The 15962-nt window shown below is 35.0% G+C and overlaps 1 protein-coding gene across 1 annotated transcript in view; it reads left to right on the top strand.

The window, feature by feature from the left end:
• LOC150079412 (uncharacterized) overlaps window positions 1-15266 on the top strand; it is a 178054-nt gene extending 162788 nt beyond the window's left edge. Inside the window, exons 9-11 of the mRNA XM_090383056.1 lie at window positions 6737-6911; window positions 12393-12613; window positions 15142-15266. Coding sequence (XP_090239182.1) covers window positions 6737-6911; window positions 12393-12613; window positions 15142-15266 — 521 coding nt within the window. The remainder of the gene's footprint in view (window positions 1-6736; window positions 6912-12392; window positions 12614-15141) is intronic.
• Window positions 15267-15962: the final 696 nt, after the last annotated feature.

Below are 15962 nucleotides of genomic sequence, written 5' to 3'. Positions count from 1 at the left end.
TCTCCTTAACGTATCTGAGGAGGAAATCGTTCAGGAATTAGGTGATCAAAATGTAATAAATGCCAAAAGGATAGACATTAAGAAAGATGGGGTTCTTACTCCTACCCGAACGGTCATTCTTACATTAAAACACCAATTTTACCAACAACTGTTAAAGCTGGATATTTAAGGTGCAAAATTCGACCTTATATTCCAAACCCAGTCCGGTGTTTTAAATGCCAAAAATTTGGACACTCACAAGCAGTCTGCAGGGGTGTAACCACCTGTGCCTCCTGTGGTTCAAAAGAACATGTTCACACAGACTGCCCCAATGAAATACAAAGCTGCCCAAACTGTAAGCGGAATCATTCAGCATTTTCAAAGGAGTGCATCCAGTGGCAGACTGAAAAGAATATACAAAAGTACAAAGTGGAACACAAGGTGCCATACCAAGAAGCAAAAAGACATTGTTTAATTTCAAATAAATTGCCATCTTATTCTTCAGTTGTAAAAAAGCAACGATCCATAACAGTACAAACAGATTGTTCAGTTCCGCCAAGCATCTCAATTTCTGATTGGGCCAGATCAGTCCTCTCTACACCAAAAGAACAGCCTACCCAACAGCAATCAACTCATTTGGTAAACACACCATTGACAATACCGCCAGATAAAAATTCTGTACAACAGCCAGTTAATCAAACAAACTCTGAAAGAAATAATCAAAAAACCAGTACTGATACCATGGACATAGATAGAAATTCACACCGAGATGAACCACTTCTTGAACTACATGCGGAAGAGGAGGACATGGACGTCACTAGACCAAATTTCCCAAAAAGGGGAAAAAGACTAGACATGCGCAAACAGACCACATCCCGTAAGCAAGCAGACACACCCGATAATCCTCAATAATGCACAAAATCATTCAATGGAATTGTCGCGGACTCAGAGCTAACTTAGACGATGTCTATGACTTAATTACCGAATATAAGCCTGCTGTTCTTTGTCTACAGGAAACAAACTTGACCCCTAAAATAACTATGAGCATAAAACATCATATAATGCTTAGAAAGGATAGGAACGACTCTAATACAGCACATGGAGGTGTAGCATTGCTAGTAAACTCCAGAACTCCTTTCAGACCAGTCCCACTGCAAACAACTTTAGAAGCAATTGCTGCTAGAGTTATGGTTAAGATAGCGGTAACAGTTGTTTCCATATACTTTTCGCCAAACTATTCATACTCTCTAGCAGATTTGAATGATTTAGTTACTCAGCTGCCACCACCTTTCTGTATCTTGGGTGACTGGAATGGGCATCACCCCCTATGGGGTTCCTCGCACCTTGATAAGAGAGGTCAGTTAATTGAAAAATTTCTTGAAAGGCACAACTTAACATTATTAAACAATGGGACTCATACGTACGTGCATCTTTCCTCAAGGTCAACTTCTGCAATTGATCTTTCAATATGCTCGCCAAACCTCCTTCCTCCGATTGATTGGACGGTCACTGATAACCTGCGAAATAGTGACCACTTTCCAGTAATATGCACACTATTGGCAAACTCTCCTCCTCAAACTGAGATAAAAACTGTTTGGAAATTCGACAAAGCTAACTGGAATAAATATCAAGAGCTGGCACATCTAGATATTCAGACTATCGAGACCCTCACCATTGACTCTGCCGTAACTTACATAACTCAGCAAATGATAGCAGCTGCAGAAACCAGTATACCCAGATCATCCATGAAAACTCGCTCCCACCCAAAATTATGGTGGAATGAAGCCTGTAGCAATGCGAAAAAAGAAAAGAATAGATACTGGAACTTATTTCGTAAATACCCAACCACAGCTAACCTCATACAGTTCAAGAAAGCTAGAGCTAAATCTCGTCGCATACAACGAATAAGCAAAAAAGAGACATGGTCTAAATATGCCTCCTCTATAAACAGGACCACAAATATCAGAACTGTTTGGAATAAAGTTCGAAGAATTAATGGAAAATATCCACCTATAACCACTCCGATAATATATCTAAAAGGCAAAGAAATCTGCAATCCTCCCGATATTTCTAATACATTAGGTGAAACCTTTGAAAAAATCTCCGCTGTAACCGCATTTGAGCCAAGTTTCCAGGCACATAAAATACAAGCAGAAAAACATAATCTCAATTTCAGTACTTCACGACAGCATCCATATAATGTACCCCTTACCATGGCAGAGTTACGTAGCGCACTTGCAAGATCCAAAAATAGTGCTGCTGGCCCTGATGGAGTGTACTATGCCATGATATATCACTTGAGTGAAGAATCCCTTTCTGCTCTGCTAAAACTGTATAATAGAATCTTTGGCGAAGACTACTACCCTACCAGTTGGCGTCATTCTATCGTACTAGCTTTCCCAAAACCAGGAAAGGACCATTCAGATCCAGTAAATTACCGACCGATAGCGTTAACTAGTTGTATAGGAAAAGCATTAGAAAAAATAATTAATGCCAGATTGACATGGTTCCTAGAGACTGAATGCATTCTAAGTCAAAATCAATATGGATTTCGAAGAACTAGATCAACACTGGACCTTATGGTCAAAGCTGAAGGAAATATCCGAAATGCATTTCTCAGGAACGAACACCTAGTGATGATATGTCTTGACATCGAAAAAGCTTTTGATACAACCTGGCGGTATGGAATTCTTCACGATCTCTATGAATCCGGTATTCGTGGTCATCTTCCAAAATTTATCCAGAACTTTTTGAGCAATAGGACCTTTCAGGTACGATTTCACTCTGCTCTCTCACAAACTTTTGTGCAAGAAGAGGGGGTCCCTCAAGGTTCTGTGCTTAGTGCCACGCTCTTCTCTCTCAGGATTAATTCCATTACAAAAGTTATTCCCGACACAGTTGAAACTTATCTGTATGCTGACAATCTGGCGATCTCAAGCCACTCACAAAACATGCGTTTCATTGAAAGGCAGCTTCAAGGTACAATTAACAAGCTTGTTCAGTGGGCCAAAAATAATGGATACAGACTTTCAAAACAAAAAACAACAGCAATTCATTTTTTCCGTAAACGGAATTTTCATCCAGATCCCGATTTACATCTTGATTCTCATCCAATTTCTTTTCAACAGAGTATTAGCTTTCTTGGACTAATTCTGGATAGAAAACTTAGTTTCTTAGAGCATATTAAACACATTCTTACAACCTGTCTAAAGAAGCTGAATCTCCTCAGGGCAATTTCCGCTATGTCATGGGGTGCAGATCGGTACATGCTGCTGCACTTATACCGGTCGCTCATAAGATCCAAACTAGACTATGGGTCACCTGTATATGCCTCAGCCAGAGAAAGTGTATTAAAAATGGCTCGACCCAGTACATCACAATGCCCTCCGAATTGCACTGGGAGCTTTTCGTACATCGCCAGTTCAGAGTCTCTATACGGAAGCACATGAACCACCCCTATTTCTTCGCCGGAAAGCTCTGTTATTAAGTTATGCAGCAAAAATCAGAAGTTTCCCACATCATCCTATAAAACAGTATTTATTCACCCCAAAATGGCATAATTTGTACCAAAATAAACCTTTGCAGAATAAACCATGTGGCATTAGATTACAAAGCATAACTACGTGCAGCGAACTAAATATGAATGACATAATTCAAGATATTAGCACGGCTATGCCACCATGGCAAATACCCTTGGCCAATGTTGACCAACATTTCCAACAATGGGGAAAGAATGCACTTCCAAATTTCAGTATTCAGCAGATCCATGCAACGCACTCTTTTCAGTTCTCTAGTTTTACCCAAATTTACACTGACGGTTCCAAGACAGATAATAAAGTTGGAGCAGCTGCAGTTCTACCAAACAATACAATATCCCAGCAGCTCCCTTTGGAGTACAGTATTTACACTGCAGAACTGTATGCTATCCTGATGGCTCTAGACAATGTAAAACAGTCATTATATCCTCAAACTATTATCTACACCGATTCCTTAAGTGCTGTATCTGCTCTTCAGTGTAAATTTCCTTCCAGTCATCCGTTTCTACAACAAATTCAAACCAAGTTAGCGCAGCTTCTTGCAAACAGGCAAAAATTAATTTTCTGTTGGATACCTGGGCACTCTGGAATCAGAGGAAACGAACAAGCGGATCTTGCAGCCAAGAACGCCAGTCACATAAAATCAGACATGCAGATACCTTACACAGATTTAAAACGCATCATACATACCAATGTTAGAAAAAAATGGCTATCCATTTGGCAGGGAGAAAAGAGCAATAAGCTTTTTCAGATTAAAAAGGATCACAAGAAGTGGCTATCAAGCCTAAGAGGCAATAGAAAGGAAGAAGTAGTACTTGCTAGAATTCGAATAGGACATACTCACCTAACTCATAGTTATTTACTCACTCAGGATGACCCTCCACGATGCAGCAACTGTCAAACTGAACTCACAGTAAACCACTTGATCATTGAATGCCCATTCTATCTGAGAGAACGAAAAACAGCTTTCTCTTCACATCTATATTCTTCTAATAAACTTACCTTACAACAGATTCTCGGAGACCGACAAGATATTAATGATGTTTTTACCTTCCTCAAATTGATAAACAGATATCACCTGATCTGAATCCTTTTATTTAATATAACAATCATGTATCAAATAAGATTGAAATAGGTGCATTATGGCCTTAGTAGCCCTTGCACCAATAAATCCAACAAACAACAACAGTTTCTGTTAGCCCTATTTTTGTCAATGTTAGTTGTCCAGACCAGGAGTTCAAATTTACTCATTTTATTGATGACACTACCGTAAACACAGTTACGACTAAGTGTTCTCCTATAGTTTACTAACCTGACACACCTAGCGTTAGCTTCCTGCTCATTTGTTTGCACTGTATGTTCTAAGCATACAGTGCTATGCTCAGAACATCTTGCCAATATTGGCTGCTACAGCAACAAACAAGTACCTTTAAGATTTGTGCATGCATTTCTTTGACCCACATCAACAGATAAATGCATATCTGTATTATCCCTGTCCCCCAGCTAGCAGTTTCCCTGAACCTTAAGGTATCCTGGATGATACTGGCAAACACTTTGCATCACCTTTGTTCATGTGAATCCTGTTTCTAAAAATAGATGCTTTCTACTTACAGGTGCAGGCCATGCTGATAAAAATTCCCCCAGAAACTCCTATTATGTCTGGTCAGAATTACACAGTTTGCACTTGATTATTGTGATCTGTGTTTGAATCAGGGGTCCATCACATGGCAAGTTACTAGAATCTTGAGTCCCTAATGAGTTCCCAGTTACATTTGTCTCTAGAGTCAGCACTTGTTTCTTCAGCAACAAGTGTTTGGAAATGGATCTTTGATACAATGGAAGTGGTATCAAATCCCATTCCAGTGCATGCACAGCTGGATCAAACTTTTCAGTGTATGTTTCTCGTGTTCCTCCATATTTTCTCTCTCTCTCTCTCTCTCTCTCTCTCTATTTCTCTTGTGGGGCCATCAATAAGCTTCTCCTACATAACTTTGACATACACAAGTGATTTTGTGGAGTGGATCTTTTTAGTCCATCTTTGTCTGGTTAGAATGCTGGAATGTGTTTTTTTAAAAAGTGTGATATCCAGTTTAATAAGTTAATTAAAAATAAAATAAAGCAAGTTTTTAAGTGCTGCATTTTATCTTTAATGAATCGTAAGTTCTGATATACTGGGCTGTGTTTTGTTTATATCTGTTCTGTATGTCTTGTGCAAATGGAAAGTGAGAATAGTTTATAAAGTTGAAGTTAAAAATAAACACTTCTCTTCATAAATTGAAAATGAATCTCCTTTGTAACTATTGCTTAACAATAAATATTACAGAGAGAGAAATTTTTTATTTTTAACTTAAGATTTATAGCAAATTCCCATGTATACCTTTGATACAAAAAATACAAAAATATTGCATTTCACTACATTCACTCCAGAGTTGGAACACAGTAAAAAATTTTATTGCTGTGAGATGCAATCTCCAGCTTACACATCAGCATTCAAGAAAATAAGAACTTATATTTCCTGTTTTATTTTATTTTGTTTCATTTTAATGTTGAAAAGAATACCATTTTTACTATGTTTAACTCTTCTGAGTTAAAAAGAACTCTTCTGAGAGTTAGCTTGGGGACATTACTACCATTCATAACCAATGCTGGATTTAGCCATAAGCCAAATATGCCATGGGTTGGACCTCACTATGTGAAAGGGACCTCACCATTCCCTTTTATGAGGATAAAAATAAATCAATAATTATATATTTACAATAATAGTTATAAACTCTTCACATATTTTGGCTTAGGACCTCATCGTGTCTAAATTGAGACCTGTTTATAACATTGTTTTTGATGAGAAAACATATTCCGAGTTCCTTTTATAACTTAGCCCATTCAACCACCTGATGCATTTCATGCCAGAGTTTTGAAACAATATTGACAGAAAGTAGATTAACTTTGGTAACTTGGGGAAGGGAAGTGGTATCAAATAAGGTATCAAATCATTGAATTTTCCAGACCATTAGACTTTACTGCTTTTACTGTATATAAGTTGATAAGTAGCTTTTTCAAATTAAGATAACTGTTCCTCATTGTCTGTTTAACATTTTTTTTTTTTTTTTTTTTTTTTTTGGATTGTTCCCCTTGTTTTTCTAAATATATGAAAGCAAAATTGCATCTCTTGAAATAAAACAAAACAATGTTCAAACTTGTAAGTGTACATTTTATATTTCTAGACACAATAAACAACACAGAAGCCAATGTTGTAGATGGAATAAACTTGGAAGAAATTAAAGAATTTGCCAAAGCCTTCAAAATACGACGCTTATCCTTAGGATTAACTCAAACTCAGGTTGGTCAGGCACTAAGTGCAACAGAAGGGCCTTCATATAGTCAAAGTGCAATATGCAGGTAAATCAAAAACTTTTCTTTTAATTTAAAAGTGTTTGTTATTATTACACACAAAGTAATTACAAATTATTTTGTATAAACATCTTTTCTAAATAAATTATGGACCAAAGGTTCCAACTGTGATGAGTATAATTGATAATCAAATGGAGAGGTTTAATTGGAAATGTGGCTACTCTGTTGTGGGAGAGGGCAGACAGATGGATATACATAGAGAGAGAGATTACCCATGTGGTATTAGGCAATACAGAAGAACTTAAACTTTAGTTTTGATAACATTAGTAGATTCTATTCAATTATTTCTTTTTATTTATTTCATAATCGGCTGTTGTAATAATCAAAATAGTCATTTATGGTAATCATTCAGTTAAGTCTATTACTAGTTATAACATTTTTTTTGTCTGTCATTTATGGCACTCCTAGAATTGAATTGAATGGGTATATCATGACAAGCAGCAGAGTGTCATTTATCTGAATGGAGTTTTCACTCATCTCGTAGCCAAGTGCAGCACCTTAGGGTGTTATGGCGTCGAATTTGAGAATTTGCTTCCATGATAACAATGTGAAGTAACTGAAAGGTGTTTGTGTGCCTTTTTTTTTTTTTTTTTTTTTTTTTTAATGTACAGCATAATTCAAAAAATTGGTCTTATACTAAGGAATCAATATGTTAGCTTTAAATTTTATACAGTTTAATGTAAAGCTTCTTATGATTGTGCACCAAATTTTTAAAGATAAAAACAAGCAGATTCAGCAATTAACTTATGTTTGAATGATGGTCATGAACCATTGTTTTTTTATTATTATTATTTATTTATTTATTTACTTTTTTTTCGATCAACATTTGTGGTACCTGTGTGGTGCTCTGCTTACATTCTTTACCTTTATCTATAATAAAAGAAGGACATGTTAGGAAAATCATAAAGTTTGGTACATAATACTGAGATATATAAAATTTTATGCAAATATTTTCATTCATTACTAATCAAAATGCAAACTTCTTTTTTGAATGACTCGTGTAGATGCTCAATATGAACTCTAGGATAGTCAAAGAGACATTTAAATAATATAATTACATTTTATATTACTTTATAATACCTTAATAATTTTTTTTCAAATGTAGTCCTTTACATATAAATATACACTGTGCTGCCACTTTATTAGGTACGCCCTTGCTGTGCACACAAATGGTTTATCCCGCAACATTGCAAGTCACATAACCACAACTGTGGATATAAATGCAGCAGAACAACCTTTCTAGTATCAGTTAAGCATACAAACTGTAGCAAGAATGGGGAAAAGGAGTGATCTAATGGACTTTGAACATGGCATGATAGTAGGTGCAAGACGTGCTGGACAATTCATCTCTGAAACAGCAGTTCTCCTGAACTTTTCACGCACCACAGTTTCAAGGGTGTATTGAAAATGGTGCAATGAACAAAAAACATCCTCTCAGTGGCACTCCTGTGGAAGAAAATCGCTTGTTGATGAAACTAAAAAAAAAAAAACTATTATATTTAGGCCATCCGAATAATTAAATTCATCTGCCATGCTGTGTCTTATGTCTGTTAATTGCGTGTGTTCTATAGTCGATTTGTCTGTTTGCTGGACAAAAAATCCCAATTTCTGGGGGGGGAACCTTACTATCTATGCCTGAGACCGACTAACTCAGTCACGGAGTGAAAAAGGCCCATTAAAGTTCCTCGCGTCATCGACGGAATTCAAACCCAGGCCTTTTCCACCCGGTGTGGGGAGGACGGTGACGATACCACTGTGCTACTTGCACAGACGCTTGTTGATGAAAGAGGTCAGAGGAGGATGGCTAGAATTGTGCAAGCAAATAGACGGGGCCACAATGTCGCATATCACATCAGAATACAATCTTGGTGTGCAGAACAAAATATTGAATCGGACCACTAGTCGCACTTTGTCGCGGATGGGCTACAACAGCCAACGGCCACTTCGCGTACCTTTGTTATCAACAAAGAACAAGAGAGCACGCCTCCTGTGGGCACAGCAACACCAGCACTGGACTATTGAGGATTGGAAAACAGTTGCTTGGTCTGACAAGTTGGAAGTTCCTGGTGCATTATGTTGATGGAAGGCTCAGAATTTGGTGAAAACAACATAAATCCATGGACCCATCATGTCTGATGACTACTGTGCAAGGTGGTGGGGGCAGTGTTATGGTATGGGGAATGTTTTCTTGGCACGCATTGGATCCATTGATACCCATAGATTCACGTCTGAATGCCACATCGTACCTAAACATTGTTGCTGACCAAGTGCATCCATTCATGTTGATAGTTTAACCTCAGTCAAATGGTTATTTCCAGCAGGATAATGTGCTGGTGCACAAAGCCCGAATCACTATGGAATGGTTCCTGGAACATGACAATGACTTTTCTTTGCTGCAGTAGCCCACTCAGTTCGCAGATCTCAATCATATTGAGCATCTTTGGGATGAGCTGGAAGGGGCTGTTCGCTGCAGGCGTACACCTCCATCAAATCTCAAGGAACTGTGTGACACACTCATGTCTGCATGGTGCTCCATTCTTGCGCAACATTTTCAGCATCTTGTTCAATCCATGCCTAGATGAATTCAGGTTGTTTTGAAGGCTAAAGGAGGCTCAACATGCTACTAGGTAGGTGTACCTAATAAAGTGACAGCACAGTGTATATTAACTCAAAGTGGTGAAATTTGGTAGGTGCCAAAGATGTTTACACATCAAAAATATAATGAAAAGAAAATTTCACAAAAACGTTTATATTAAAAACAAGATTGGATCCAAAAAAGTCATATCAGATAAAATTCAATCAGGCTAAAGTCCCCTAAAGTCTTTTTGTCATTTTTGAAGAAATCAGAAATTTTATGTTGAATAAAGGTCCTAATATAATGCTGTTTAATAAAATTATGCTTCACTTCTTTTAGAGCATTTTTATGCCCTAAATACTTTTTGAATTCCTGATCATAGCAAATTTAATAATAGTATACCAAGACAGCCCCTGACTTCATATAATTTAAATTTTTCTTCTTTACTTTCTTCTTCATCTCCCCTTTTCCCTACAAATTTTTCACCTTGAAATTCTGCTGTTATGTCTTCTTCCATCACCTTATGATATCCAGCTTCATCTTACCATTTTTTACATCACCTAAATTAATATTTTTTTTGCCACTGTTGGGCAACACATTTTGACACTTAGTCTTTGATTTCTTCTAAATTAGTAAGAATAAAATCAAATAGCTTTTTCCATGCACTTCGATTGTGCTCTGCTTTACTGCATTCCAACTTTTATGTTATAATTTTTAATACTGGCCACTGTCTTTTTTCCATTTCTATCCTGCTTACTGTCAAAAATATCAAAAAATAATGAAAAAAAATACTCTTCAATTGTTTCCTTCAATACAAATGTTTTCAGCTGAAATGACTCTCTGATATCCATAAATTGTACAGAAGCTGTGGTTACATTTCTTGTTTGATGATATTTCAGTGGATGTGCAGGTGCATTACCTAACAGCAGCAGTGCCTTCATTTGTATTTACTTTTTGTCCTTTTGAATTATTTTACTTCTTTTACAAAGTAATTGTGAAACCTGTCTGAAATAAATTCTCATTTATAAAAAAAATCTCCATTCTGCATAAATAAAATACATAAAAAAAGAAGGCAGTCCAAATTGTAGAGGAGCTGAGTTAGTGAAGTCCGAATCAGTGAAATTTTACTATATAGGCCTTAGTGTTCATTATAACCATATTTGCATTTTAATGCTAATCTGTTTTATACCAACATAACATTATTTCCCAGGTAATTTCACTTTAAAGATTTAATAAGATTCTTATTCTCAGGAGAAGATTCTCTCCTATTTTAATGTAATGGGAGACCATCATTGAATTAGTGCCTTCAAAGTAATTTACAAGAATCAAGCTGTAATATTAACTTATTCTAAAGGCAGCTGTTTAATTATCATATCCACCCATAATACAACCTAATCATTTTTCAACTTCCAAAAGAAAATAAGATATTGATATATCTGATACTTAAAAATATTGTAATCTCATCTCAATAAAAACTTTCAGAAAAAATACTGTCCTTCTAATAATCATCATTATAAGTGGTATAGATTGAAACAGAGAATAACATCTTAAAAAGGTCGCATAACACATAATGCGTTTTGTTACCTTATTTTAGTATTTCCATAATATGAGGACAGACATTTGCAAAAGGTGTTTACTGTGACCACCTCTATATGAGTGGCACTAATTCACTCTTTTCACTGAGTCCCTTGGATATAGGACAGAAAAGTTCATATCGGTATTGGCAAATGATACAAGGAAGCAAAGCTTAAACATCAGCTAAAAAAAAACAACTTTCTGCCCATTTTGTTTACCCATTCTAATAATTTGTCCGGTCTTTTAAATTTATTCAAACTATCAAACTCCAGAACACTGTGTACAAGTTTATTACAAATTTCTGCACATCTATTCTGCAACCATCATTTTTCATCTAAAATTTATATATAATTGTGTGTCAAGGAGATGCCATCAGCATTTAAGTTTACCTAACACTTCAGTTAGGTTACCACACAGATGCTGCAGTTTACAGAATCCCAGTCTTTCTTGGCTAGAATATCCTTTGTCCCTCCCCCTAACTAACCCTTTTGCTCTTCTCTACACCTATGTGCTTCCTAAAATGAGGCTTCCAAACCTGTATGCAGTATTCCAGATGTAAACTGCCAAATACTTTTAACAGTGGGATGATCACCTCTCTGGCCCTGCTGGCAAAGTTCCTGATTGAACTTATATGAGATATTCTAGCAGCCTGTCTGCACTGCTCAAAGCATTTCATGTTAAGCTATACAATCATCCCCATGGTCTTTTCCTTATCAACTACCCTGAGTCTGGTGCTACCTATATGGTATGTTATTCCAGGATTATTGCTCCCAAATGCACTGTCCTACTTTCTCAATGTTAAATCTCAATTGCCATTTTTTTTAGCCCATCTTCCAAGTTTGTCTATATCTTATTAAAGTAACATACCCTGATTAATATCATTAACTACCCTGCTCACCACTCGCTTTTATATTATCAGCAAATTTAGATATCAAATTTGAAATAGCATCAATATTGGTAATAAATATTAAAGTAGTAAGGGGCCCAATACTGAACCTGTAATACTCCATTCATTACATTAGTCCATGAAACCAATGGATGTTATAACTATCTTTGTCCCCAGCCACTTAACTATTCCTTTATCCATGATAGTAACCTGCCTGTAATGCCAACATTGCTCTAGTTTACAACAATCATTTGTTTAGAACAATATCAAAGGCATTACTGAAATCTAAATATATAATATTAAAATTATTCTTCGTATCCTTTGTGACAACCATATGCTAATTATCTCATAAATACTAAGCAGAGCCGTTTATGTTTTCTTTCAAAAGCTGATATCCTAAATTAAAATTCTTGTACTTTACTAATGATTCCAGGTTTGAAAAGCTGGATATTACTCCAAGAAGTGCTCAAAAAATAAAACCAGTTCTCGAAAGGTGGATGAAAGAAGCAGAGGAAAGGTATAAAAATGGAGCACAAACACTTACTGAATTCATAGGTAGTGAATCAAGTAAAAAGCGTAAAAGGCGTACGTCATTTACTCCTGCTGCATTAGAAGTTTTAAACCAATTTTTTGAAAGGAACACACATCCCTCAGGTATATTTTCTGTTGATATAAAATAATGCATATTCAGTGTTATGATTAATAAGATATAAAAAAAATAACATGAACTCTTTCAGTTTCTGCTGCAGTATTGCACCAGAAACTGAAAAAGTGACAATTATAATTGGAGTGCCTTCACAATATGAGAATTCACTGTCATCATAAAAAGACTATTTTTTTCTATCAAATTATTGAAATAAGAATTCAACTAAAATATTCTTTGCAAGTAAAAATTATAAAATACAAGTAGTTCTTTAGACGATGATTAATCACACACATTCTTCTCAAGATTACTTAATTTCAATGCTTGATTATTTATTAATTTTTTCTTTGCAAAATTATCTTATGTATTACCTCTACATCTAAGCCAGGCCTGTGGGGAACTGGCTAGGATCTGACCCAGTGTCCATTCCTTACTATCTCATGACTATTGAACAAACAAGGATATGCTACCAAACATATCCTTATTTGTTCTGGGACTGAGCTAAACAAGTTGGATAATTTATAAACTGAAACCTAATGTAGGACAAAGTATTTGATACTGGAAAGTAGAAAGTTTTGGAATGAAATTTGTGCATGTATCCCAGCTCAGCTAAAAAAAAAAAAAAAAAAAGTGTAGAAAAACAGTCTTTAATATGTAGAAACTAATTTTCTACTAATGTTTCATTAGTAGAAACTAATGAAAATGAAAGAAATATTGATTGAAAATTTAAATAACAGGAATAGGAAATGACAATTACATCTATTAGAAATGTTTTGGGAAATTTTGGAAAGAAAGGTAAACCTAACAATATTGGTAAAAGGCAACTACAATTTTCTGCAAGCCATGCAGTCATGATTGCAAACAGTAATTCAGCATAAAGAACAACTCTCTGCAAATTTATGTGGAGAGGTGTTCTTTCAGTGGCATTGTGTGCAGGTAAATCAGAATGGAGAGTAGTGAAAAACTAAGCACTTCAACCTGCATAGAATGTAATCTGGCTTTAATTTCTTAAAGAAATGCAGATTATTCTCAGCTATTTCATTGTACTTTCTGTACCACTTCTTTAGTGACTGAATTCCTGTCCTTATTACAAGATTAGCTTCATACATGTGGAGTATGTGAAGCTAATTGTGTAATAAGGACAGTAATTGTCACTGAAGAAGTGATTAATTATAGGAAGTACCATGAAACATCTGGGTGCAATCTGTATTCCTTTAAGAAATTAAAGACAGATTACATTCTATGCAGGTTAAAGTGCTCAGATTTTCATTATTCTACACTGTGGAGGAAGCATAATAAAATGAGAAAAGCATAGTTGACTATATCATTACAGAAAAGGATCTTAAAACAGCTATTTGAAGGTACAAGAGTATATAGAGGATTTGAGACTGGAAATGGCCATTACCTTGTTCTGAGCAAATTGAAATGGTAATTAGTTCCATTAATATAATGGTTATTTCCAGTCTCAAATCCTGTCAAGACAGCTTCTATATTTACAGATTATCAAACAAACTCTCGGATTTGCCAATAACCATTAAATATAAAAATATTCTTGTCCAAAAGTTAAATGATATTCCTAATACCATGGCATTAGATGAAGAATGGTTACAGCAAACTATTCCTTTAAAGTTATTTAAGTCTGTCATTAGCTTCCCATTCATTCTAAACATTGCTGTCCTCCTGTGCTTGGCAAACTTTCCAATATTAGAAAGCTCCTTGTACAAGAACCTTTGAGATGTGTTGAAGTATTAATTTGACTCATATCATTACAAAAATATGCATCTGTTACTCCTTCTCCCCCCCCCCACCCCACTAGTAATTTCACTGCACATTTAAAGCTTCCTAAATGACACTGGAAAAGATTCATGCACTAACTTTGTTAAAATGTATTCCATCCCTACCAAATATACTAGGTAGAAGTGGTCTATTTTGTAGAGATGGAAAAGTTTTAGTTGGAATTTTTTTAATAACAAGACTGCCATTACAAAAGATTATTTATTTGTATCATCCAATATAGTGTTTGTATTAATAATAAAATTTAAAAGTGCCTTCCCAAAAAAAAAAAAAAAAAAAAAACAGATTGGTGAACAGAAACCATCACTGCTGGATTTTTGATTCCCCCTTCCAATAAATGGTTAATGAAGTTTATATTTAATTTAAAACCTAATCCTCTTGGTGTTTAATTTCAAATATTTTGTTTAAATTTATTTATTCTGTTTGATTTATTCCCTCTAACTACTCTGCTCTTATGGAGAGAAGTCCAGCTGATTATATAACCGAACAATGCTCTTTATGTTCTCCCTCTCTGCATCTGACTAATGAAATGGTATTTATTTATTCTTCTCTAATATGTATAAGTACTAGAAGTTAAATCACTTTGAAACAATTTCATAAATTTCTACAGTGCTTTCGCTTAAATTTAGTTTACATAATTTTTAGCACAATAAAGCATAGTGTTTCTTATACATTAAAAACAGTTCATTTTTGTGTTTTCCTAACCTTTAAATGCTCTAATGAGTGTATTTCTTTATTTTTACAGGAGTTGAAATGACAGAACTTGCAGAGCAGCTGAATTATGACAGAGAAGTGATAAGGGTCTGGTTTTGTAATAAAAGGCAAGCATTAAAAAATACAATTAAAAAACTGAAAGGAGGAGCTTTATGAATCATTTGTTGTTATGTGTGAGATGTATGGACTACATCATTACACTGTCTTAATATATACATAACTTCATTTGTCCAGTGCTTATATCATAGAGTTCTTGAACTCTTAATTCATATGTAAATAGGGCATACATAAACTTTCACATTGATCAGTTGTACCATATATCAGTAATCTGTACATCATTGTTCTGAAAGTAATAGGAAAATTTTATTTATTCAAAGATACTTTGGAACTCAGTACACATATGCCATTGTGTTTTGTTTCAAATTTTCATTTCTGATTACTTTAAATTATTCCTTGCATCAAAATAATTTACTTTGTTATTGTGCTAAATTTAAAAAGCTCATGGTTATTAACCATATGAATACCCAGATAATTATTACCATAGCATGTTTAATGCCCAAGAAATCAACATCAAATTGGAAAAGGTGTAGTCTTCTATAAATGCCAGTTAACTGTGATTTAACCTATTTTTTTACAACTAATCCAAACTGTATTCTTTAGACTGTTGTAGTTTTCTTATGTCATTGCTTATTAAGATAGTTATAAAGTACTTTTTTGTTTAGTGTCAACTCCACAACCTCAAGAATGCTCATTTAAAGTTTTGATTTTATAAATATTAATATGGACATGGATATACTCAGATTCCTTCAGGTCACAGTACCATGCCTCACCATATTTAACAAATAAAGAATA

Source organism: Mastigoproctus giganteus, chromosome 10 (genome assembly GCF_048544385.1).
Source record: "Mastigoproctus giganteus isolate SK-2022 chromosome 10, ASM4854438v1, whole genome shotgun sequence".
Taxonomy (NCBI): Eukaryota; Metazoa; Arthropoda; class Arachnida; order Uropygi; family Thelyphonidae; genus Mastigoproctus; species Mastigoproctus giganteus.
Note: the sequence above shows the minus strand (reverse complement) of the source record. Positions and strands in the feature narration are given on the sequence as shown.